The sequence below is a fragment of the Prionailurus viverrinus genome, chromosome A3, assembly GCF_022837055.1.
Source record: "Prionailurus viverrinus isolate Anna chromosome A3, UM_Priviv_1.0, whole genome shotgun sequence".
Taxonomy (NCBI): Eukaryota; Metazoa; Chordata; class Mammalia; order Carnivora; family Felidae; genus Prionailurus; species Prionailurus viverrinus.
Window position 1 is genome coordinate 121,009,077 of NC_062563.1, and position 26,290 is coordinate 121,035,366.

A 26,290-nucleotide genomic window follows, 5' to 3' on the forward strand; every position below is an offset into this window, starting at 1 on the left:
TCAGTGTGCCATCCCTCTGTCTTCAGCTCTTTGTTCTCAGGCAAGCCCTCCCCCGCAGGCAGCCGCTCCTGACTCACATCCTACCCTGTAGCCTTTCCACTGCACCACCACGGTCCCCGGAGGCGTCCGGTTGGCCCCGCCTGGTCACGTGCTCACTCTGCCTGGGGTGAGTTGCGGGGTCAGGACAAATACGCCCTGAAGCCCCCTGGTGGGGAGGGGTAGATAGCTGGAAACAAGCAAAGTCCACAAGGGGAAAAGTAGGCTTTAGACGGAGGGGGAGGAAGGGCCTGCTCCAGAGATGGTCTATGTTTTTCAGCGATGCAGATCGAGCACTTGAGATGGAGTGGAAGGGGCTCTTACGATGATGACATCAAGACTGTGTTGTTTTTTTAATTTTTAAAAAATTTTTGTTTATCTTTGAGAAAGAGAGCGTGAGCAGGGGAGGGGCAGGGAGAGAAGGAGACACAGAATCCAGAGCAGCTCCAGGCTCTGAGCTGTCAGCACAGAGCCCGACAGGGGGCTTGAACCCACCAACCGTGAGATGGTGACCTGAGCCGAAGTCGGAAGTTCAACCGACTGAGCCACCCAGGCGCCCCGGGATTGTTTTTGATGGAGAAAGGATTTAGGTTTGGGGCAATTCTGGTTTTGTTCCTGGAAGAGAATCGTTCTGCGCAGGCTCTTGTTGAGGTGACATAGCGGGGTGACGGTCTCAGTGCCGGTGGGCGCAAACCTGGAGGGGAGACTTGGGGTGATGAGCTGGGGAGGTGCTGATGGGGTTGGGGTTGGTGAGGAAGGTGGGGACGGTGCCGGGGACGGTGTGGTGGCAGGCTGGAGGCGGGGGGGGGGGGGGGCAGGTGACGTGGCAGGGATGGCTCAACTGTGGGTGTTCGGCTGAGGTGGGCTGTTGAATGAGCCGGTGTTGCGGTTAGGGACGTGGGCAGCCATGGCGAGCACAGATGCACTTTGGGAGGAATGGAAGGGACGTGCAGCACCCTGGGCAGGGGCTGTGCTTGGTGGAAGTGATGTACGGGGAGGGATTAGACACGTTCGGTGAGGGGTGGGGTGGGGGAGCAGGGAGGGAGGCACCCCTTTTATAGCTGGTGATGGAACTGTGTGTGGGCGTGAGGCACTGGTCATGGTCATGCTGCGGGAAGTGATGGTTTCACAGAGCAGCAAGGTAGAAGGGCTTAGACGCACTCGTAGAGGAGGATAGAAGCCAACGCCAACCAGTGGTTGAAGTTGGGAGGTAAGCCCTCTTGCCCTTCCCTATTCCCCCTTGAAAATAATTGTGTTAATGTTTATGTATTTTTGAGAGAGAGAGAGACAGAGACAGACAGAATGCAAGCGGGGGAGGGGCAGAGAGAGAGGGAGACACAGAATCCGAAGCAGGCTCCAGGCTCCGAGCTGGCAGCGCAGAGCCCGGCGCGGGGCTTGAACCCCCGAACCGTGAGATGATGACCTGAGCTGAAGCTGACGCTTAACCGCCTGGTTAACCCAGGCGCCCCATAACATTCCTGTCTTATTTCCTCACAGCAGTACATACGCATCACGTAAGAAGTCAAGACCAACATCACTTCACCAAAGAGACCCTCCCACCCTCTCCTTCTCAGAGGCGACCACTTTTAGCTGTTTCTTCTGGCAATTTTGCATCTCACGTTTCTGAGGCATGTGCATATTTTTGATTCTTCCATTTTAGACATTTCCCATTGATTTCCTATTTAGTAAGTAGGCATGCAGCTCCCTTACACGGCCAGCCTTTCTGCTCCTAAATAGTTCTCGTGGTAGGGCATACTATTAACAGTGCTCTTTCAAAAATGTTTTATGCACATATGAATGCATGCGTGTGTATACGTGTCATAGGCAGGATATCGCCACGTCCCCATCCCCGCCAAGAGGGACGCATCCTATTCCCCTGAACCTGTGGATATGTTACCTTATGTAACAAAAGGGACTTTGCCGGCAGGTCTGATTAAGTTAAAGATCTTGAGATGGGGAGATCATCGTACATTCTCTGGGTGGGTCTAGGGTAATCGACAGGGTCCCTAGAAATGAAAGACAGAGGTGGGAGAGGCAGAGGAGATGTGATTCTGGCAGCGGAGTCAGAGTAATGTGATAAGAGAGAGCCTGGCCGTTGCTGGCTCTGACAATGGAAGGGACCATGAGCCAAGGAATGTGAGTAGCCTGTAGGAGTCGAAAAAGTCGAGGGAATGGATTCTCCCTCGAGCCTCCAGAGAGGGGAGTGCAGCCCTACCAACATCTTGATTTTCAGTCCAGTGACAAGAACCATTTTGAACTTTTGTCTCCCAGGACTGCAACATGACACATTTGTGTTGTTTTAAGTCATTAATTTTGTGGTGACTTGTAACAGCAGCAACAGGAAATGCATATATATATATACACACACACATATATATATATACACACACGTATATATATATGTATATATATATGCATATATATACACACACGTGTATATATATGCATATATATATATGCACACACGTATATATATACGTATATATATGTATATATATACACACATATATATATACACGTATATATATATATACACACACGTATATATATACATATATATATGTATATATATACACACACACGTATATATATATATACGTGTGTGTGTATATATATATGTACGTATATATATATATATGTGTATATATATATATATATATATACGTGTGTGTATATATATACACACATATGTATATATACCCACATGCACTATATAGGTGTGTACACACACACACATATTTGTTAAATCAACTAATGCGCCTGTATTCACAGCTAAGCCTTATAGTATACTGCAATCGTTTCCTTTTTTTTTTTTTCCACTGAAGTTAACAATGATCTGGTTTCTGCATCTGCCTTATTTTCTTTGTACCTTTTGCTAGTTGCTGCCTCACCTTCTAATAGCTGTTGGTGTGGCTTTCCATAGGGCAGTCACATCAAATATTACATGCTCCAGACCCAGTTTTCCAGTTCTAGCTGTGTGGCACGTTGTGGCTGCCATTCTGTGGCTTCCTTTTGTGGTCCTCCGTGGCATTCCCTCTGCCTTCTTTCGGGTCGAAGTTCCTGTTTCCTGGATCCCGCCTTCTTCCTCTTGTCTGGTTTACTCCCCCTTTTTGGAGCACATCGTCCAGGACAGATACCTGTCAATATCCGAATCCGTTCAGTTCCTGAGTTCAGATGGCAGAGTGGGAACAGGGAGTGACACCCGTAGTCTTGTCGGATTAAAAAGACCGTTCGATGGTCAAGGGCATGGCAATGACAGCAGTCAACAGGCCTGAGGCTTAGGTGACGCTGCTTTGATCCGAACAGTGACCCTCGATGGCTTCACCTGGCCTGTTTCCACCTCATTCCCAGAGATCCCCTTCCCTTGTCTCGTGTGTCTTAGAGGACATCTTCCTGTGTTCCTGAGAAAGGAGAGTCTGGAAAATATATTCTCCTATCACACGTAAATGATGACGAGGCTGCGTAAAGAATTCTAACGGGGGAATTATTTTAAGAATTCCAAAGGTATTGGTCCTTTGTCTTCTTGCTTTCCACATTACCGTTGAGCGATCCGAAGCCATTCTGCTTCCTGGACCTTTATGTGTCACTTTTTCTCCTGGTCTGCAAGATCCTCTCTTGATGTCAGTGTTCTGAGATTTCACGGTGACATGCCTCGTGGTGGGTCTTTTCAACCAGGTCACTCATGTCTCGGCTCTGGGAAATTCCCTTGAATTATTTCATTGGTAATTTTCTCCCGTGTTTTTTTTTTTGTTTTTTTTTTTGTTTTTTTTTTTTTCTGTAATGCCTGCTTTTCAGATGAAACTTCCGGACCAGTTCTCAAGCTGTCTTTCCCGTCCTCTCCTATTTCCATTTTTCTCTTTGGAGTACCTTTGTGTTGAGTTCTGCATCTTGCTAGCATGACTTGTACCTTCGGCAAATCTGTTTTGTTCTCTGAGTGTTCTCTTCAAATCGCGCCACGTTCTTGTCTCGTGAACGCGGCGTCTGATCTGGGCCTGAAGTCTAGGTTTTCCAAGTTGTGGTTTGGTTTGGGTTTCTGCGTTCTCGTCTCTGTCTTCCAAGTCAGAGGCTTCCCTCTGACGTCCACTGGTCCATGATGGTCCTTTTCAGGATTAAGCACGGGGGACGAACAAGCGGATTAGAAGACCTGTGCATGATGCTGGGGCTTGTTGTGCGGCAGACCCACCTGGTTGACCTAAACAAGCCATTTGGACACCGTTTGGCTTCTGGTGGCAGCATCTATGTCCGCAGGCCTATCCCCTCGGACTAATGAGATTCTCCAGAGAAGGCGAGGGTCGGGCTGCCAGGGTTCTGGGAGCCTAGTGGGGAAAAGCTGGGGGCACTCGACGTCGGCGTTTAAAATAATCTTCGTCTCCCGGATTTTGATATATTACCTTTGCTCTCAGCTGCACCAGTCAACTCTCTGTGCAGAGACACCTCTGTTCTGTGCTCTCCAGAGAGTAAACCTTCGGACTCCACGGGGACAGACCTAGGGCTTTTACTTCTTTCCTTCAGTCTTCTTCATTTTCCCTTGTCCGTCCCCCTCACCCCTGGTCTGGGAGATATCTGGTGCTATTGTCTCAAGTGTCTTTTGAGGATTCTTGTCATAAAGCAGGTCTGATCTGGTTGATTTGAGGTTGATTTGAAATCAGTTTTGTCTGAAATTTGGCAATCACGAAGCTACTTTCCAGACCCCAAAATGTCGCGGGGGTGGGGGTGTCTCCTCTCTGTTCGGCCCCAGCCCGTGACTGTACGTCTTGAGAAACAAAACAAAACAAAACTTTTTACCAACTTGGATTTAGACGGTGGTGAAATTTGGTGTGTATATTCAAAATCCCTGTCCTTTTTCCACAGCGGGTTTGGAATTGAAGAGTGATAATGGTGACTGTGTAGGTTGTGATACCCAGACATTTTTCTGGTGGGATTCCTTAAGCATTTTTAAAAAAAAATTTTTTTTAACGTTTATTTATTTATTTATTTATTTATTTATTTTCAAACGTTTATTTATTTTTGGGACAGAGAGAGACAGAGCATGAACGGGGGATGGGCAGAGAGAGAGGGAGACACAGAATCGGAAACAGGCTCCAGGCTCTGAGCCATCAGCCCAGAGCCTGACGCGGGGCTCGAACTCACGGACCGTGAGATCGTGACCTGGCTGAAGTCGGACGCTTAACCGACTGCGCCACCCAGGCGCCCCAGCGTTTATTTATTTTTGAGACAGAGAGAGACAGAGCATGAACGGGGGAGGGGCAGAGAGAGAGGGAGACACAGAATTGGAAGCAGGCTCCAGGCTCTGAGCCATCAGCCCAGAGCCCGACGCGGGGCTCGAACTCATGGACTGTGAGATCGTGACCCGAGCTGAAGTCGGACGCTTAACCGACTGAGCCGCCCAGGCGCCCCTCCTTAAGCATTTTTTAAAGATGTTGCTATACACATTATTTACGGCCACTGTGGACATTTAGAAGTGTAAAGAAGGAAATAAAAGCTGCTTGTCCTTGGTGGTAGGGTTCCTGGCATGGATTTTTCTTTGGTGGTGGTTTTTGTGGCACAGCCCTTGGCACCGGTGAGAAGGAGGCTTCGGCGCCAGGAGCAGCAGAGAGCCGTGCTTGGCGAAGGACCGTCGTCATGGTGGACACATGCCGCTGGGTTGGGACCGAGGGCCCAGGAGCTGGCCGCTCCTCTCAGCAGGGCTGCTTGAGAGAAGGAAGCTTCCAAGGGCAGGTGGGAAGCGCCGTGTCGAGTCCTGGAGCTTGGCCACCGTCGTGGGCCCCCTGGGCTGTGCGGTGCGTGGCCTGCCTGACCATATGCCGGATGGTTTTAGATGATGTTGGGTGATTCTGAGGAGCACTTTCTGACAGATCTGTTCCACTGAGTAACACAAAGGAACCTACAGACTGACCCAGGTCAGCTGAGTTTGCGGTGAGTTTGTGCGTGCCTCTCAGATACCAGGGGGATATGGGGAGGAAGGGGAGGAGGAAAGAGGTTTCCTTTCCTTTCCGGGGTGTCTGCCCTCAGGGTCAATGCCTCGTGATGTTCCGCTTTTCCCTCCTACTTCCTACTCTTTTCAATGGCAACCAGAGGTTCTCTGAAAGTGTTTTTGTTTTTTTTTTTTGTTTTTTTTTTTTTTCTTGCAGAAGCTCCCTGGGTGTTTCTGGGCCTCAGGGCAGTGTTGAGACAAACATCTGGTGGAGGGTTATCTGCCTCTTACTTACTTTGTGCCTGGGTCTTCACCGACTCCATTCTGGGGCTCTGGGGCTCCTGAAGTTGTCCCAGCCTTGTCTGCGTCTCCCCTTTGCCCTTGGAGCCTCCAGTAGCTTGGCCGGGAGGGGCTAGAAGACCCCTTGTAGATAACGGAGTCTACCTCGACCATTTCACGGTTGAGGAAACTAAGGGTGGGAAGCCCGAGTCAGGACTAGAACCCACATCTGCTGACTCTGGGTTCAATATTCTTTCCAACCAGATAACTCCCTTATCCTTTTGAAGGTTTTGATGTGGTTGGGGGGGGAGGGGTGGTGGGAAGGCCATTGGGCATGTTTGTGCTAACAAACGGGGTGTGGGTTTGAGGGGGAACGACTGGCTGATAATGGAGGGAAGCTTTATGGAGCTCTGGGTTGGACCAGTTCTCTAATGGGCTCTCAAGAGTTGTTTCTGTGGGGTGGTATAAGCTGGGGGACAAAGCTTCACAGACAGCCCCCCCCCCCCCAGACCAGAGCTTTAGTGAGAGAGATCTGGATTCAAGTTTCTGCTTTGACTCTAGAATATGGACAAATCCTAACCTTTTTGAACATTAGGTTCCACTGTAAACGTGGGATAGTAATAGTACTAGAAGCTCCCCGAAGGAAGGAAGGAAGGAAGGAAGGAAGGAAGGAAGGAAGGAAAGAAGGAAGGCAGGCCAGCGTGTCACGCGCTTAGCACCGTGTCTGACACTTAAAGCAATACTCCTCCTGCTGTCTGTGCACTCGTGCATTTGGGCAGCAAACATTCATGGGGCTCAGTACTGTGCCGAGTTTACGTGTCTGCATAGCACCTGGGGTTTCCTTCGGGTTCACCTGTGGGGGCTTGGAGCACCTACAGCCCACTGGGGTCTGAACTTACCGCCCCTCCTGTGCTGGCCCTAAGGAGGCTCCTCCCAGCCCCAGCCTGTCCCAACACACCCTGGGCAGAACCCACCTTCCAGCCGCCGCCGTCCCTGGGGGAGGGGCCGCGCCCGTGGGAGACCCAAGCCTGTGCTTTCTCCAGTGCCTGGTTTTCCAGGGAGCCTTGGCTGGAGGGGGATGGGAGAAGGAGCCCGAGAGGGAGGGGAAGCCCGGGAAGCAGAACGGGAACTGGAAGGGGAAGGGTGTGGGTGGGCCCAGATCCAGCTGCCTCCCACTTTCCTTCTCCTGCCAATCCCCTCCCCGCGGGCGGGTGCACTGGAGGCAGGGGCTTGGCCCGGGTTTCCTCCTGGGGGGTGGGGAGTCCAGAACTCAGTGTCTCCGAGCAAAGGGGGTTGAATCCGCAACACCCCCACCCCGAGCAGAGGCCTGCGGCGGGGGCTTTGTGATTTCACTGGCTTGAGGCCCACACCTGAAGCAGGGAAGATGAAAAAGCCCCTAAAATCAAGCAGGGTGGGTGCAGAGGGCCCCCTCAAGCCCACCAGGTTCCCCGGGCAAATGGTGCCGATTCGTGGGGCCCGAGTGGGGGTGGGGGGGAAGCAGCCTCCCGTCAGCCGTCGCCGTGGCCTTGGCTTCGGCCTTTCCCCACCGGGGCGCCCTCCAGACTGCACTGCAAACCTAGGCCTTCAGCCTGGCCGCAGCCCGAGTTCAACCTCAGCTCTCTCTGGGCCCAGGCGCTGGTCCTAAAGTGAGCTGACATTCATTTCACATCCTGTGACTGCAGCTCACTTCCTCCACGTGGTGGGAGCGGTGTGGGGGCGGGGGCGTGAGGGGAGGACAGATTAGAAGGAAAATGTAGCAGGGCTGGGGACCTCTGGGATTTCCCAGGGGGTGGCTGGGTGGGAGGGAGGGTGCGGGAAGCTTTCAAAGGAGAGAACAGACGTGAATGAAGAAAAGGGAGGAGGCAGGAGGCAGTTAGAAGTCCCAGAAGTGGCGCCCACTGCGCCCCAGCAACGCGGAGGCCCCGGGGAGACTGTTGCCGCCTCGCAGGCAGGAGGTGGCCCTGGGGGAAGCCAGGCAGTACCCTGCCAGCTGAGTCGGCCTCGGTTTCCCCTACTCTCTGGGGTGCTAGTTTGGCCGGAGCTGCTGGTGAGCCTGGGAAGAGGAGTGAGGTCGGAGGAACAGGCCTCACAGGCCCCGGGGCTGAGGTGTGTGTGGGGGGGGTCAGGTGGGGCCTGGGTTGGGGGTGCCCTGCCCTGCTGACCCCTCTTGTCTTTCCCCCACAGGTGGAGCCACTGGAAGCCCACACCGCAGGCAGCAGGAGTCTCCCTCAGCACCGGGATCTATGTCTAAGTTCTAACTCTTGCTTACAAAGACCACGATAATTCCTTCCCCAAAGCCCAGCAGCCCCCCAGCCCCGCGCAGCCCCAGCCTGCCTCCCACCGCCCAGCTGCCCGCAATGCCCTCCAGCGGCCCCGGGGACACCAGCAGCTCCGCTCCGGAGCGGGAGGAGGACCGCAAGGTGAGCGGCTGGCTCTGCCCAGGACCCCCTGGGACCCCAAACCCAGGGAAGGGGAGGGCCCGTCCCCGAGCAGTGACAGCTCTGGTGTGCTGAGCGCTGGACCGCGCAGCTCAGCCTTCGCGCTGGGCGGTGGAGGGGGGTGATGTCCCCCTTCGGGTGATGGCTGGTAGAGGTTCAGTCCTGGTGGTACGGTGGGAACTTGAACCACATGATCAGGCTCCAGGACCCAGGCTTTTCACCTTCCTGGTGTCTGAGCAGAGGCTCAAGCCCTGGGTCTGTACAGTGTTGGCAGTCGGCCTTGCAGCGTGTCCCCAAACCCAGATTCCTTTCTGGATTGGCCTCCTACCAGCCCTGTGTCCTTGGGTTGGTCACTTTACCTGTCTTAGCTGCCTCTGCTTCCCCAGGGTATTCGGTAGCTTCTGGGAGGCCAAAGACAAATTCAGGGAGGTTGGTAGATGTGAGGCCGCGTGAGGGCTCCCCCTCCCACCCAGGGTGACACCAGTCATCCTGGAGATGGTGATTTCCTGCCCCTCACCCCCACCCCGGGCTCTGAGTGTCACTTCTGACCATGGAGCTAATGACCTCCTTGTTTTCAGAGCCCCATGAGAGGTGACCTCATCACCCTCTGCTGAACTCCAGGATGAGCCTAAATCAGAGGAGATCCCAGCAGACCAGTAGGGATCCCTGCTGGGTCCCCACAGGCTGCCTTGGAACCTCACCAAGCCGTGTCCACCTGTAGGCAAAGCCACCCTGAACCCCCAACGTTGGGATTCTGTGTTCCCCCTCTGTCAGTGAAATGGTAAACCCCACCACCACCTTTCTGGGGAAGCTGTGCCAGCCACGGGCCTTTCTGGGGTGTCCTATCTGCCGTGCCCTGGTCCCCACAGTTTCCTCTGCCTGCTCCCCTTTTCCTGAGCAAGGAGCGAGGGGTGGTGATGCTTGGTTGGGGGTTATAGTTTGTCCTTCTGGAACTACAGTGGACACCTGGCACCGGGCATGCCCCCCCTCCCCCCCCCCCCCCCCCGGCACTCTGAGGAGGGTCCCCTCTGCTTGGCCACCGTCAGGGGCGGCCCTGAGACCCGCTCACTGCTTATCCTCCCCCATGCGTGCTCAGCTCCTTCCTGGGTTTGCTCATTCTTAGAGCCTGTTTCGGTTTTCTGAGTGGTTTCCATCCATGTGGTTCTTGGAAGCAGCCCTTGAAACAGGTGGGGCAAGGGCAGATGGCCCTAGTTTACAGGTGAGGACGCTGAGCCCAGATACTCAGTGGTGGGTCCAGATGAGAGCCTAGTGGGTCAGAACCTTTCCCGCTGCCCCGCCTGCGTCAGTCCTCGTGCGGACACATGCACAGGTGTGCGCACAAAGCGCAGGCACCTGCCTTCCCAGCCTGGAATCCACAGAATGCCCCGGTTGGGGGCGTATATGCAGCAAACTGGGGAGAAAGTGCTTGCCGTGGCCCACTGAGCCAGGCTTTCTAGGCGCTACCGGTCCCCTTCTCTCTGACCCCCACAGAAAATAACAGGTAGTCCAGGTTATCCCGTGGGCCTTCTGGGCCACTCCTATCTCGGGTGGCAGTAGACCTACACCCTGCCACCACGGAGTCAGGGCCACCTGCAGCTGGCCACCTGTGCTCTTGAGTGGAGGCTATGGGTAATTCCCTTCCCTCCACCAGCTCTGCTTTGCTCCTCTGTTGGATTAGGTGACCCTGACCTCCCGACGTGGCCTGATGCCCTGACTGGTGCTGACACAGCTCCAGTCCCTACACTGGCAGGTGGGGAAGGGGGGGGAGGACAGTCAGGCTGGATTCCTCTTGTTACTGAACTGTGCCACCCTGGATAGCAGAGGCCCTGGCTCCCTCGCATGGAAAGCAGCAGATCAGGCTCCCTGTGATGACAGTTCAAGATCGAGAAAGAGCACTGGACAGAGTCAGAAGTCCCCGGGCCCGGGCCTGAGTACGCCACTTCCTGGAGATGTGACTTCAGGCCATCCGGGCTTGCATTCGCTCAGCTGTGAAGTGGGGATCATGACTCTGGCTGTGCCTGTTTTACAGGGTGGTTGTGGAAGTCAGATGAGGTCACGGGCATGGAAATGCCCTGCAAACAGCAAAGTCTGGTCCAATTATGAGGGATTACGATTGCTATTATTATCTACCCATAGTAACTGTTCTGGCTCACGCGGCAACAAACACACACCCAAGCCCCAGATCCTGGTGCTGATAGAGCGGCCGATAGACGGGGGCTGGGGCATGGCGGGCGCTCCTCCCCAGTCGCCCACGCCCACAGCGCGCATGCCGGCTCACCTGGCACACCTCCCTGGCACCTCTGGGCTGGCTCCCACAGCTCCAGGGAGCCACCGGGGAGGGCGGGTAGAGACACAGCCGCCCACGCTGGCCCGAGAAAGCCAGGCCTGGGGCAGAGGTGCCTTGTCTGCAGAGGGGGAAGATGGGCTTGGGCTGCGGCCCAAGGAGCCTGGCAGAGTTGCCTGGGGCACCTGGCACAAAGGAACTGTTTGGTGAGCCAGAGGGAAGGGGTGTGGCCACGCACTGGCCCCTACTCCACTGGGCCCCACGCCCCTTCCAGCCTTCTTCCCGGCCACGCCTCCACGCACCTTCCACTTGGGTACTTCCTGGAGCTGCCAGGCCTCTGTTTCTGCGGTTTCCTCTGCCCGGTGTGCCTGCTCCCTAATCTTCACTGCTCCTTTCTGATCAAAGCCCTTGCTTCCTTCTGTCGGCCTTGAATTACAGTTTGTAGTGGACATGCAGTTCTCAAAACGTGACCCCCTAAACCGGCAGCCCCAGTGGCCCCTGGAAAGTTTAGAAATGCAAATCAGAAACTCTGGGGCAGGGGCCCAGCAATCTGTTTTAACTAGCTCTCTAGGGCATCTAGGAAGTACTGGTGTGGATGATATCCAGGGGGAGGGGAGGGCAGGGCCTGACTAGCCTAGAGTAGATGCTCAGGAAATACATAGCGGATAGCAGAGAAAGGGAAATGAGAGGGGTAAGACCCTCCCACCGAACAGCAGCCTGGGGCCTGGGTCAAGCAGGCTAGGTGCAGTGGTGGCTGAGGCAGAGTGCGTATGGCTGGGAGTGCATAGAGGGGTCTGCCCAGCACCTCTTCTCCCTGTGGCCTCCCCTGCCTTGCCATCCGTATGTTAAGTGGGGAGGCTGGGACAATGCAGATTTGGGGGGGTGGGTAGAGCTCTGGGGTTCTCTCCAGGGTGGGTCAGCTGGGTAGATGTAGCCACATGGAGGGAGGGGGAGCTGGCCTTATGGGAGATGTGTGTGGGGCGGGGGGGGGGGGGGGGGGCGCGTCCAACAGCAGGGAGGCCCGGAGCCAGGGTCCTGGCTTGCGGAGGAGCATGGAGGTGGGGTGTCAGGCCCTGCATGGAGGGGAGGGGAGGGGCAGAGGGAGCAGGAAGGGGCTGGAAAGGCCTCCTCAGTTCCCCAAATATGAATCAGCGCCTGGCCACGAGTCCAAGCCCCAGGCTGGGCCCCCGATCACGCCGCTCCCCTCTTTCTTTCCTCTGGCCTCAGAAACACAACAGCCAAGATGCACTGAGTGCTATCTGCCAGGTGCTACTTTAAGCTCTGTGCTTTGCATTATCTTATTTCATTCTGACCATTGCTCCGTAAGATAGGCTGTATTCTTTTCACCCTCCATCTTATTAACGACTAAATGGGTGCTGGGAAAGGTGCGGTCACTTGCCTAAGGTTACACAGCTCGTCAGTGGCTAGCAAGTGGGCTTGGAACCCAGGCAGGCTGTGCTCTTGGCTGCTGACCACCAGGCTGCCTCCTGCATGAAGAGGTAGAATGAGTGGTGCCTCCAGGGTCCTGCCCATATTGCTTCTGCTGCAGGGACCAGGATATTTATCTAGCCTGGAAGTCGGGACGGCCAGGGAATGCCTTACTCCTCGCGACAGCGCTCTTGCCCCAGGGTGGGTGTTGGGGGCACTTCATCTCCAGTAAGAATTCACACACAAGTCTCGTGGGCACGATTGTGGGTATGTGCGTGCGCACACACACAGACACTCCAGACACACGCTGGTCAATGAAGACAGGGCTGTGGACACCCTCCTTCTTACCATGCCTCCTTCCCTGCCTGTCTGCCTCCCTCCTGCACCCATTCTCTTTCCTTCTCTTCCTCTCTTTCTTTCCAGGTACCTCTCCAGGCACCTAGTGCATAGTAGGGCTCCATAAGTCTGTCAGATGAACTAAATAAACATTCCTGTAAAGGAATGGGGATAGGAAGGTACGAGCCGTGCCTACCATCCAGGGGGGGAAGAAGCAACAGCAGTGGATGCATATTTGTGCTGGGGGAGCACAGTGAGTGTGCCCGTGTGCGTGTGTGTCCACCGCTGTGGCCGGGGCTCCCTCCTCCAACCCAAAGGCCTGGCAAGTGCCGACTTCCCTTGGGCACTGACTACTTCCTGCATCCTGGTACACAAACTCAAGGGCACCCTGGGTAGGCTTCCCCTAGCTCCCCTCTCCGTTGTTCTTGCTGGTCCACAGGTCTGTTGCCCACTCTGGGCACGCTCTGCCTTTATCACACTCAGATGCCCACACATCAATGCTTAGGGCCAGCTCTTTGCTTTATAATAGTCACTGTAGGGGTTGTTTAAATAGCATCCCTCTTAGTTCATGCAGACGGTAACAGAAAAGGTAGCTTTACCCTTACCTCTTCAAGAACACAGCTACGACTAAGGGCACATCCGTTTGTAGTTCAGTGGAGTCGATTAGATGCTTGGTCACGGAGAGTGGACGTGTGACGTAAACAGTCCACCCCTGAGCCGACTGGGACCCATGTTTTAGGTCCTCTAAGATTCTTTACGTTAGATATGACAGGCGTACCTTGGAGATACTGCACGTTCCTTTCCAGATCCGCAGGGCAAAGTGAATACTGCAATAAAGCAAGTCAAATGAACTTTTTGATTTCCCAGTGCCTAAAAGTTCCGCTTGGGCTATACCGTAGTCTATCAAGAGTGCAATAACGTGTCTAAAAAATGTACAGGCCTTAATTTTGAAACGTTGCTAAAAATGCTAACCATCACCTGAGCTCTCAGCAAGTCGTAATCACTGATCACCATAACAAATAGAATGAAAATTTTTGAAAAATTGCAAGAGTTACTAAAACGTGGCACGAAGTGAGCAAATGCTGTCAGAAAAATGGTGCCGGTAGACGTGCTTGCCACAGATCTTCAATTCATAAAACACATCTGTGACGCACCGTAAAAGGAGGTAGGCAGGTCAAGTTTAGGTAACCTGCAGTCACTACAGTCTTGAGAAGGTGTCACTCGGACTCTGGAGACAGACCTGTGTTTGCGTCTGGAATGCGCCGTGTGACTCAGCGGCATGGCCTGAGCGGGGAAAAGAGAGGTTTACATGGTGTGTTTTTAACACAGGGACCTGACGTGTTAAGTTAGTCTTATGACTTATTTTGAATAAGTAGCTAGCTTGCTCTCTACCTACCTACCTACCCACCCATGTATTTATCTACCTGCCTATCCGCACACTGGTGGGGTAGGTGCAATGTAGCCCCCAGGATCTCAGGAGCTTGGGGTGACAGGGTGGAAAACGCAGGCGGGGTGTGGTGTGGGTTGAAAGTCCACTGAGAACCTGGCATGTGGAAGGAAGGTTATTCCTGGGTCCTCAAAAACAGGCCTGAGGTCCCTCTTCCCTTCATGCATTGAATAGAAGCGACACTGAGGCAAGAGACAGGGAGCCCCAACTCCTGACGGGAAGGGCAGTGGCTCCCTTCAGAAGCTCAGGTGAGGTTCCCCAGGTCCCTCATGGCTTAAATGGTCAGGCTGGGGATGGAGCCCCTCCCTGCCAAGAAGCACGTCCCACAGGGCCTGGGTGGGAATAGCCGAGCTCGGCTTTGCAGAGAAGGGCAGACTGGAGGGGGTATTCCAGGACGTTCGGGAAATGGGGACGATGCCCTTCCTTTCTGGCACCTGGGCCTGGTCGTGCCCTGCAGAGAGCTGCGGGGCAATGAGGGATATTGCTTGTGATCATCCCACTTAATGTCTGCACGCTGTGGTAGGCCATGTAAAGGAGCTTCCTTGGCTTGGCAATTAACTCACTCAATCCCACAATAACCCAGGGGGCATCTCCTCTCGTCACCCCCGTTTTAGAGAGAAGGAGTGGAGGCATAGGGAGGCTAAGAAACTTGGCAAAGGGTCACACGGCTATGAAGTAGTTTTAGCCGGATTCTCTCCCTCTATAAATCGAGAAAAATCATGCCCCACGTAGCGTTCTAATGCCTCCGGAAAGGGGGTGCCTGGTGGGGTGGGGATGAGATGGAGAGCTATGTAGAGCTTGGGTGGGCTTGGGGTCCACGGAAGGGACACTGTACTGAGGTGCTTTTTTATTTATGTGTTGTCTCTCTCTCTAAACCGAGTGCTCTATTTGCTTATCTTTGTATCCAGCACACAATAGGTGCCGGATAAATATTTTTTGAGCACGCCCATTAGCCTGGCCTCGCGTTGGCCTTGAGGCCACGGAGGTTAACCTGCTGGGCTGCAGTGTGTTGGGTATGCTTAGTGGAGTCTCCATTCCAGAAGGCAGTGAGGCCCCATCATGGCACACAGCTTGTCGGGGAGGGCTGCACCCTGGCAGGAGGGCCTGGGAAACCCCAGGCACCACCATTTTGAACCATTTGGGGTTTCCAAATGGCATTTATGGGGCACTGGAGCTGTGGGAACCCCTCGGGGGCATGGCCTTTTGGGAGGGATGGGGCCTTCCTCAGTATGTATAATATGAAGCAGACCGAGGGGGCAGTGAATACTTGTTGAATACTGATGAATAATTGGAACAGAGGACTCATAGTTTGGGAGATGACTGAGATCGTTAAAAGCAAGGGACTTTGGGGGGTATGTGCAACCATTCCTGGTGCCACCGCGTGGCCACTCACGCTGCAGCCTCGTCCTCCGCACGCGTCCTCCGGCAGCGTGCCCTGCCACCCACCTGTCTGTGGGCCCAGCCTGGGCGTGTGGCACCTGTGAGCACATGTGCGCAGTGTGGTGTGCAGGGTCCTGTGGCTGTCACTCTGCAGAGCTGGGACTCGGGCCGCCCAGAACGGGGCTGGGCCTGGCGGAGAGGCCAATCGGTTCCATTGAATTCCACGATCACAGACGGCCCCTGGAGGCCAGCCGGCCAGCTGGCCAAGGCTGTACGTGCCTCTTGTCCCAAAGGGTCTGGGCAAGTGGCTGGCTAGATCTGTCAAGTTCATCCCCTCAACTCAAACACCAACTTGAGACATCTGCTCAACGGATGCTGGGTCGGTAGCATCCTCTGTATGCTCTGGAGGGAGCACGTACATCTTGCCGGCGGTCTCTGGGTGGGACGTAGATCTCTTTAGGGGAGGGGTCCTGTGTCTAGGCGTGAGCCTCCTGAGACAGCTGTGTGGATACGCGCATGTGAATGCCGGGGTGTGCCTTTACCTTGGATCGCCCGCACGCTCACGGTTTCCCTGTGACGCACACGGTGACACACATCAGCAGCACGTGGCGTCATAGGGTGTAATGGCACGTGGCAGTGGAAAAACCCATGAGCTGGGCGTCGAAAGATTGAAATTTTGGTTCTAAAGACCTTTTCTCCTGGCTCCCTGATCTCTGTAAGTTAGATAACCTCTCTGAGCTTCAGATTTCCCGCCTGTGTAATGGAAAAAAAAAAATAAATAATGATAATAATGCCAGCTCTGCTTTCTGTAAAGCAGAAGAATAAAATGAAATAATGTATGTGAAAATGCTCCGTTAATTACCACCTACTGTACGACTGCAAGAGATTATTATCGTCATAGCCCAGCTCATCAGAATGAGAAGTTGTATGTGGCTTAAAATAATCCATCCAGTGAGCTGGGTTAAAATCTAGGTCAAATCATAGCCTCAGAAGTTTAGAAAGGCTGATGGTAACTACCTAACCTAACAGGCCACCAAATGTGAAGGTGCTTTGAGAGCTGTAAAGAGTTACATAAATGTAAAGTGACATGACTCTGTGTAAGCCTAGAAAGTACACGTTAGTCATCCTGTTTCCTGATTTGAAATCATAAAGCTCAGGGCAGCACCGGAGCCTCATGCACAGTTATCTTCACGTAACTGTAGGTTTGTAGATTTGCATGTGTGCCTCTCTCGGTGTGTACGGAGTCACCTACTGAGAGTACCTACTATGTGACAGTCACTCATCAAGTGCTTTTGAGTGCCTGCCTCATGCTAGGCGCATCGGTCTAGGCTTTGGGGATGCCAAGGTGGATAAGACATAATCCCTTCCCAAGGCCCTCACAGCCCACCCAGGACAATTGCTGGCCATTGCAGTGCTGGGTATTTGGTGCTATGGGGAGAAAGGACCTATGGACTCCGTCAGAGGAAGGGACCAAGAGGAAGGAAATCCAGGAAATTAGGTTGGAAAAGTAAGGATTTGCTGGTCAACCTGAGGGGGAGGTAGTCAGGGCAGAAGGAATGGCCTATGCCACGGCGCCGGGGAAGGAAGCAGCCCACTTTTGCAGCTGGTGCAGTCTGTTTACGGTGAGTGGGAGGAAGGCGGTGGGGAGGGGAGACCAAGGCGGCTGGCCAGATCCTGGGGGACTTCCTTCACACGGGCTAAGGAGCTTGGTTGGATCCTGCAGGCCCCTGGGAGCCCCCTCGGCAAGGGCTTAAGCTCTGCAGAGTGACATAATCAGCTTTGCATTTTGGAAAGATCAGAGAGCCGGTGTTCCTGAGTATCCCACTGCAGTGGTACCAGCCAGATGCGGGGCTTGGTCTGTAGCAGTGAGTGATGGCTGCAAATGCAGGGCACTGGGTTCTGCCTGGGGGTGGGGAGGGAGGGGGGAAGGGGAAGAGGGAGGGATGCACTTTTGTGAATAGTTCTGGTCAGGACGTGTAGAGCGGGAGTTAGTAGTTCTTCAGTGACTCTCATGTGTCAGCTCTTGATAGATTACCTCATTCAACTGTCACGGCATCGCTGTAAGGTAGATATTATCAGCCTCGTTTCATAGGTGAGCAAAGAGAGACTCAGGTTAGATGGCTTGAAGTTACTAGTGACTCAAGAGCAGGACGGAAAGGCCAGCTCATCCCTGCCCTCTCCAAATCCCACCCAACTAGAATTTCTGTCCCCTTCCTGCCAACCCCCACTGTAGGGATTGACTAATTCAGTCCCCTTAGTCGAGTTGACAGATGAGGAAACCAACCTGGGCTCATGTCTGTTCCTGCTAAATTTGTTACTGTTTTCCAGCTGCTCCAAGTCACTGGGGATCAGATTCTTCCCTTTCAGAGTATTAGTGATGCTGCCTAACCAGGGCTGCTTACAGATTTGATAAGCATATTTTACATTCCTTTGCTCAACCCATCAGCAAAGATATTGAATGAAGCCAGCTCCGTGACAGATGCGAGAATGGACCTCTTGATACGCCTCCTTGAGGGGCACAGCCCTGAGCCATCTGTTCTCCTTCTCTGTGTGTCATCCCCCTGACTGTGTGTGTGGACTCAGGCAGGTCCCGAGCCGGAGGCCTTACCGCCCTTCTCCTTGCCCTGTGACATCACTACATCACGGAAGAATGATGTGTTGGCCCCAAATAACATGCTTTGTACAAAGCCGTACTTAAGGGTCTGATGGAAAGGGCATGGGCCAGTTGTTACGCGGACCTGAGTTCGAGTCCTGACCCGGGCTCTTGGGGAGATTGGGTTTCTTCATACACAAGCCAGGGGTGAGGCCTGAATGCCGGACCGAGCGTATCGCACTTTGCCCTGCACCTGGGCCAACGTACGGGCTCAGCATGTGGCAGCCTGCCCCGGTGATGTCCACACTCTCAACATGTCAGGACCTGGTCAGGTGGCATGGCATTCAGGCATCCCACCCCTTCCTCCAGCTGAATTCAATGGGGGGAAGATACGTGGAACATCTCCTATGCGTCAGGCATAGCCAGTGTCACTAAGGGGCCAACTTACAACAGTCTTCGGGTGGCACAGCAGTTGCCTCTCAGGGGCCCCTGAAGGCTTCTGCACGGGCTGCACCGGCCTCACGGGTCCTGAAATGTCAAGTGTCATTGTTTTTAGGTCATCGCAGTGTGGTGATTGTGGTTCCTTAGTGCCGTTCAGGGGCTCTGAATGACTTTCACTTCTCAGGTTAGTTCAGAGTAAAAGTTAGAAAACCAGATGAATCCCTCCGTAAGAAATGCAGTTTGTTAAAGAAATCATTGGTAGCCCAGAATTTCTGGGCGGTAGGAGTCTTTCCAGACCCCGTGGCCACCCAGCCTGACCCTGATCCACATCGGTGCCTTGTTCTTGCCTGTTGCCTTGTGCATTCCAGTCCCATGGGCCTGGCCGTGAGGAGTGGTCAGAGGCTTGGCTAGGTCTGGCCCAGTGCTTTCCAGGCAAATGCAGGGGCTGAGTAGGCCTCCTGCTGCCAGGGATTATGTAAGCCCCTCCTGTGGGGGGCATGCGGAACACTCACTAAGCGCCGGGCCTGTTCTAGGCTCTGGGAACTCAGCAGTGGACAAAACAGACAAGGGGACAAAACATTGGTTCGGTCCTCTGAAAAACTTGAGAAGCAGGCAGGATGGACACCTTCAGATTCCCCTTTTACGGATGAGCAAAGTGAGGCTCAGAGAAGATGGTACTATAGCTAATGGATACGCCGGGCTCAGCCCCACTTTGGTTTGTTCTAAGTCCTGCGCCTTTGCATGACTTCACGTTGGCTGTGTTTTGTAAACGCCGGGTTACCTGGTCAGAATGATTAAGATGTTGCCCGGTTAGCAGCGGTGGAGTCAGAACAAAAGCCCTGCCTCCGCCTGAAATTCACTGCCATTCTGTAGATTCGACTGAAACCTTCACACATTGGTAATATTTCCTCTGGGATCCAAGTGATCATTTCTTATACGGGGTATCTGCGAGGTCTCACCAAGGACAGCTCAGAGCCGGAGGGCTGGCCTCCCATGGGGCACGTGCCCCGGCCCCCGCACTCAGGCCTCCCAGAGCCCTCGTGGAACCCTCCCCACCATCTGGCGGGCCACCTCTGTGGCCTTTCTGCTCTCACAGCTTCTCTGCCGTGTCTTCCTAAAAAGAGCCTGTCAAGGGTCTCTGGTCCTGGTGCAAACTCTCTCTTTCCACCCTGGACCCTCCCCTCCCGCCCACAGACAGGCAAACCACAAGCTATTTTGAAATCACAGAAAATGAAAGTTGAGTGGGATGTTGAGGGACATCTTGATTAAATCCACAGGGAACCTGTGCACCTTCCCTTTCTCTTCTGTGGCACCAGCGCGGCTCTGGGTTGGCATCCTCCCCAGGGTGGACTGGGAAGCCATCTTTGGCTCCTGACATCATGGAAGGTTTGAAGAGCTGCCTGAGATCCCTCTGCGGGGTCAGGGTCCCTTTCTCCTTCCCCATCATTGTTTCTGTTTGTGATTAGTCATGCTGGAGCCGGCTGAGTCAGAAGAAACCCGTGGGTGGTTTGTGGCCAGGCTGGAGCAGTGAGGCAGGAGGACTTTCTAGGTTTGTGTCTCTGTGCTCCATGAGACGACAGTGCAGGGCCCGGCTCTGTCAGGTGCTGGGGGAGGTGGCTCACAAGACCAAGCTTCTGGTCCAGAGCTCCATGAACGCAGGGCATCGAGATGAACCAAGACGGTGTCCCTGAGATGCTCCTGTGGGGTGACAGGCATGCATGGCAAATGCTTCAGGGCAGATACATCACAGTGACTGTGAAAGTCCTCCATTGTTTGCCACAGTCCCCATGCCAAGGGCTGCCCGGATTTCCAGTCGCCAAATTTACTATTTCGTGTCATGTGATTTTATGCTTTACAGGACAGGTGATTCATGAAATACATAGCTAATTTAACTTTTGTACTTGTGTAAGGTTGGTTTCATATAAATAAATTCCTATCCAGAAATACACTTTTTGTCAGAGCATGTGCTGTGACCCTGTGCTTGAGAAAAACGTGACCGCCAGGAAGGAGAGCGGCACAGCGCTTGGGGCAACAGCGTCTGCCCTCAAGTCTTCCCCAAGGTTTTGCTTAAACGGGACTCTGAGGGGCAGCTTGAGCTTTGCCAGGCAAGAAATGGATGAAGATCATCCCCACCGGGGAGGAACAGCCTGGCACGACCCCGGGAATGTGGCTGTCACGGGTGTGGGTGGGACAGGGGAGGAGGCCTCTTGGATCCAGCCCTGGCTTCACAGGCTGTGTCTGTACCCGCAGGAGGGAGAGGAGCCGGAGGAGGCTCGTGGCAAGGAGGAGCGGCAGGAGCCCAGCACAACCGCACGGAAGGTGGGGCGGCCTGGGCGGAAGCGCAAGCACCCCCTGGTGAGTGTCATGGCATCCCCTCCCCCGCAGCGCGCGCACACACGCACGCGCACGCACACGCACGCACTAAACAGCAGTGACGTGTGTCCTGCGGGGACCAGGGGGCGTTAAGACTCGGCAATGCGGTGCACCCCTGCGGGTGCAGAGCTCACTGACATTCCCTGTCCTTTGAACCCTACCGCCACCCTCACGCTTTCCTGTTTTCTACACTGAACTGGAAACCCCTAGAGACCAGAGGATTTGCGTTGCGAGTCGTGGCAGAGCTGGGACTTTTCTGGAAGGGCAGTGGCAGTAAGGGAGCCTGAAAGGTTCCCCAGGCCAGGCCTGTGGCTTTGACAGCAGGACTTGCTGTTCCCTGGCCAGCCTGCACAGGCCCCTCCCTCCCCATCCACCCCCCATCCTGGGCTTCAGCCCCACCTGAGGACCCGGAGGAAGGGAACCCAGGTCTGGACGTCTGATCCAAGTGAGTAGGAGAGCTGCAGGCTGATGGGTCCCTTCAGAAGAAATAAGTAGAGGGGCTCCTGGGTGGCTCAGTTGGTTAAGTGTCCGACTTCGGCTCAGGTCATGATCTCGCGGTTTGTGGGTTCGAGCCCTGCATCGGGCTCTGTGCTGACAGCTCAGAGCCTGGAGCCTGTTTCAGATTCTGTGTCTCCCTCTCTCTCTGCCCCTCCCCTGCTCATGCTGTCTCTCTCTGTCTCTCAAAAATAAAATAAACATTAAAAAAAAAAAAAAAAAAGGAAGAAGGAGAACCTGACGCTGTTTAAGTGTGGGCTACAGGGCCAGTCCCAAGCCCAGGCTTCTGGGGGCCATAACCTCTGAGTCTAGGGAGAGTCCCGGGGTTGCCCAGGATGAAGAATGCTCCAGAGGGCATGCCCGGGGGGCTCTAAGAGCTGGTCTGCCTATGCCTTAGACTCAGAGGCAGAGCAATAATTATTTGCCAGCACCGAAGACAGCTGGTTCCTTTCTTTCAGTTCCTTCCAGCTGAGAATGGGAGAGTCAGAGCAAGTAGGCAAGGGAGGGCTGGGAGCTCAGATTTGTAACTCAGCCCATCAAGGAAATGTTCTCAGCAGGGCAGGGTTTTCTCCCTTGGGGGAGAGAGTCGGGGTGAATGGTGGCCGTGGTGAAAAGGACAGCAGAGGGAGGGAGGCCTGCACCAGGGGGAGGGGAGGGGAGGTTCTTAGAGCCAGGAGGTTTGGGCACCTGTGGGTACCAAAGCGCACACTGCCAATTCTGTTTGGAGATTGGGGGGGGGGGGGGGGCAGAAGTTAAGTCGTTTAATTGGTAAGTAATTTTAAGTATTTTAATATTAAAGCAAACATGGATATTTTATGGCCTGTGATGAAAAATTCACATGAAGTTGAAAGATAAAACAGCGGACTTCAAAGGAATTTCCAGCTTGCAGCAGACTCCAGGCTGTACTCCCAGATTCCCAGGGTGCCCCTCCACTCTTCTTCCCCATGGGCATCTGGGAGAAGGTGGAGGGCCCCAGTGCAGGCTGGAGGGAGGGGGCAGGGAGCCAGGCTGAGTTAGAGCCCACCAGTTATTCCTCACCTGCACATGTGGCCATGATCTGTGGCCGAGAACTCGGCCCCCCCCATTCAGGCACACCTGGGACAAGAATTACCACCTATAGCAAATAAAGACCTGGCAGCCCTTTGCTCATCCTTGTGAGTCCCCGGGACCAGAGGGAGGGCATATCACTGAGAGGGGAGGTGAGGCCCCGGGAGAGAAAGTGCAAGCAGTCAGGGGCAGGTTTGTGGAAATGTGTCCAGAGGTGGACGAATGCGAGGGAGGAGGGGCAGGGCCAAGTGGGTGAAGGGTCAGTGGGTCATATGCCCTCCCCACCCCTGCCTGGAACAGGGGCCAGTGTGGAAGGAAAGGCACTGTCTTTAGACTATAACAGACCCGGGTTTAAATCCTGGCTCCACCACTGACCACCCGTGTGACCTTGAAGAAGTCACCGCCTGAACCTCGGCTTCCCCCTTGGAAAAATAGAGATAAGGATGCACTCCTCCTAGATGCCTGTGGGAGTTAAATTCGTACAAGCACTGGAGAGCCAGGGCTTAGCAAAGGTCGGTCTTCCCTTGCCCGGCCAAACCTTTCCTCTTTAGGAGGCTACAGCAACCTCAGTTTGATAGAAGAAACAGATTTACTGCTTACCAGCTGTGTGACCTTGAGCAAGTTACTGAACTTCTCTGAACTTCTGCTGCTCCATCGGGAAAACTTAACCGCCAGGAACACTTGTCCTGTCCACCTCCAGGGATGCTTTGCAAACAGCCAAGTGGATCCAAAAGAGCAGGGCAGGCAGTGTAATAAACCTGCTCCTGTGCGGGGGTCCGTGGGGCCGGGGTCTACCAGATTTTTCGGGTGGGAGCCAAGCGTTGGCCTCTCGGCAGCCCTGGTGAGAGGCGGTGCAATATTGTGCAGGTCACAGTCTGCATGTGGCCCAGCCCATGCCCTAGTGGACATCTGCAGCCCCCGGACTCTCGAGAGAGGCCCCAGGATGGGAGAGAGACCATGGGGACGGCAATGCTGACAGGGGGACAGAGGGCTGAGGCAGCTGTTGTGAAAGGGACCCCTTGTACTCTGGGGCAACAGAGAAGAACTGACCCCAGAATAAGAGCTCACAGGCCTTCCCAGGCAGCAGGCCCCTGGTCCCCGGAGGGAGCCTGTGGGGGGGAAATCGGGGAAGTTTGTGCTACCACTAGAGGTCGGCTCCCAGGACGGAGCAGGTGCTTGCCCTCCTCGCCTCCCAGCAGAGGAGCAGAGCCGGAGGGCTTCGTGGGGACCCGGTACAGCGGCAGCCCCGGGGACAGACTGACCAGGGAGCTTTGAAGCAGCCGAGCCTGTGTCATCCAGCTAAGCCTGGAAACAGGAGGGAGCCTGGCTCAGATCCCGACAGGTGGCATGGAGGGGGAAGTGCGGGGAAGCTGAGCGTGAGAGCCAGCTGCGGCCGGGGTCTTAATTTGTGCATGTCCCGTGCTGAACAGGGAGGGGTGAGGTACGGCCACTACTGTCCCCGCTCTCGCCTGGCCCCAAGGCTAAGAAATCATTGTCTGCCTTCCCGTGTTGTCCACAAGGCCTGGATCTCTTCCACTCATTCCTGCTCTGGCATCAGCCTCCTGACTGCACCCTCACCCAGACCAGACCCCAGCTGCCCCCAGTATACTTTGTAACCCCTCAGTGACAGATGCTTTACACCCACTGAGCACCTACCAGGGTGAGGAGGCCACACTGATAAAGAAGACATACCTTTCAAGCTAGTGTGTTAGAGAGAGGGGGCCCCGTGCAGTTACACTAAATACTGTCCACGGTACTTTTGTGTTCAAGAATCTTCATTTCTTATAGGACAAGGTCTGGAATGCTCCATCTGGCCCCTCTCCTGAACCTGCTCTCGTGCTCAGCGTCCACTGCTTTTGTCATAGAAACCCTGTCTCCCAGCTGCTCCCTGAGCACACTGGCCACATTTCTGTCACTACCTTGGGGGCTTGGTCCACAGCCTTCCCTTCTCTCTCCCGGCCCCACCGTCATAGCCCATCAAAGCCTGTCCTGCAAGGGAAGCCCACTTCAGCCATCATGACCCTCTCTTCTGAGCTGTTTGTAAAATTAATCCCAACGAACACAAAGGAATAAAAGACAAGATATTAAGCCCACTGGGGCGCCTGGGTGGTTCAGCTGGTTAAGCATCCAACTTCAGCTCAGGTTATGATCTCATGGTTGGAAATTTTGAGCCCCACATTGGGCTCTGTGCTGTCAGTGCAGAGCCTGTTTCCGATCTTCTGTCCCCCCACCCCTGTCCCTCCCCTGCTCTCTCTCTCCCTCTCAAAAAAAAAACAAAAAACATTTTAAAAAATATTAAAAAAGAGGCGCCTGGGTGGCTTAGTCGGTTAAGCGTCCGACTTCGGCTCAGGTCACGATCTCACAGTCCGTGGGTTCGAGCCCCGCATCGGGCTCTGTGCTGACTGCTCAGAGCCTGGAGCCTGTTTCAGATTTCTGTGTCTCCCTCTCTCTCTGACCCTCCCCCGTTCATGCTCTGTCTCTCTCTGTCTCAAAAATAAATAAACGTTAAAAAAAAAGATATTAAAAAAAAAAGATAATAAGCCCACTGATCATGTGCTTGGATGGCACTGGTCTTCAAACTATTACATGTCTTTAGGGAACTTGAGAATAAGTATTTTGAATTTTTGCCGATTCGATACTGTCACCACAGCCACACGCATGAGTTTGTATTTTACAAAGGTATTATTTCTTGCTGGATTGGGAACTGAGAAAACAAAACCAAAAACCTGGCCTTGCCACCCCGCGTAGTTGGAAGAGCACACGGGGAGAGCTCGCGCCTTCCACTAGACTTAACGTTGACTGCCACCCCACATCGCACTGAGCTGAGCCACACTGCACTGTCTACCCACCTCACTGAGGACACAGATCAGGAGCAAAGACATAGTTAGGGTCGTGTAGCACTTTATTGCCTACAAGGAAAGGCCTTGTGCAAGGGTGACTTACTTACCTGTGTGAGATAGGTGGGGCCTCTGTCATTACGATGCCCACATTCAGATGAGGAGACTGAGGTTCAGAGAGGATGTTTGGGACTTGGGCTCCACACCTCCCGCCCACAGCACTCAATCCTCCTTACCACGCCAGCCACATGCTCTGGAAGCCTGGGTGTTTCCAAAGCCGCCTGAAGTTAAAATGTGAATGCAGGGCTGTTTGAAAGAAGTGGAGACCTGGTCTAAAAAGCATACAGAGAAATGCAAGTCAGATATAATAGGAGGAGGGCGACCAACCCAAGTACCAGGGAGCCTGGGGGTAAATGGGCAAGGCTGCAGCGGCCTTCAGAGCGAGAGGGGGGCCCATGAAAACCGGGCAGCGGGGCTGGTCTGCAGCGCTGGCCTCAGAGCCAGGATGCTTGAGCCGAGCAGGCAACAGGAAACAGGAAGCCCGTGCGGGGCTGGGCGTGGCTTAGGAAGGGAGCTGGCACCTGGGCTCAGGGCCTGCGGGCTGGCCGGTGCCCGTGATGGGGAGGAGGGAGAGCAGTGTGCAGGGCTGATTTCTGCTGGCCGGAGAGTGTGAGCCTGTGCGTGGGTGCGAGCCTCAGGGTGGGAGGAAGAGGCATCTTCCTGTTCACCAACTCCTGAGGACATAACAAGTGGAGGTGTCTGAAGCCGGGTCCTGCCCGGTCACAAGCCCCAGCAGCCCTGCAGGCACCTTTGTCGTTCATGCTGGTTACAACTGGGGGACTAGGAGGGACAGTTTCTGCCCTTGCCCACCAGACCCCGGGGAGTGACCAGCCCTTTAGGGCTCCATACCTTGTGTACTAGCTATATGTATTTATTCATTGAAGATTTATACTCACCGACTT

At 54.3% G+C, this 26,290-nt stretch overlaps 1 protein-coding gene across 5 annotated transcripts in view; it reads left to right on the forward strand.

The window, feature by feature from the left end:
* DNMT3A (DNA methyltransferase 3 alpha) overlaps nucleotides 1-26,290 on the forward strand; it is a 105,554-nt gene that overhangs the window by 19,081 nt on the left and 60,183 nt on the right. For 3 of the 5 annotated variants that reach the window (XM_047851864.1, XM_047851867.1, XM_047851868.1), the window contains exons 1-3: nucleotides 8,065-8,276; nucleotides 8,414-8,649; nucleotides 20,827-20,931. In XM_047851864.1, coding sequence (XP_047707820.1) covers nucleotides 8,587-8,649; nucleotides 20,827-20,931 — 168 coding nt within the window. In that variant the 5' untranslated portion in view covers nucleotides 8,065-8,276; nucleotides 8,414-8,586. Of the gene's footprint in view, nucleotides 1-8,064; nucleotides 8,277-8,413; nucleotides 8,650-20,826; nucleotides 20,932-26,290 lie in introns of those variants that run through there. The other 2 variants (XM_047851866.1, XM_047851865.1) reach the window with 1 other exon arrangement.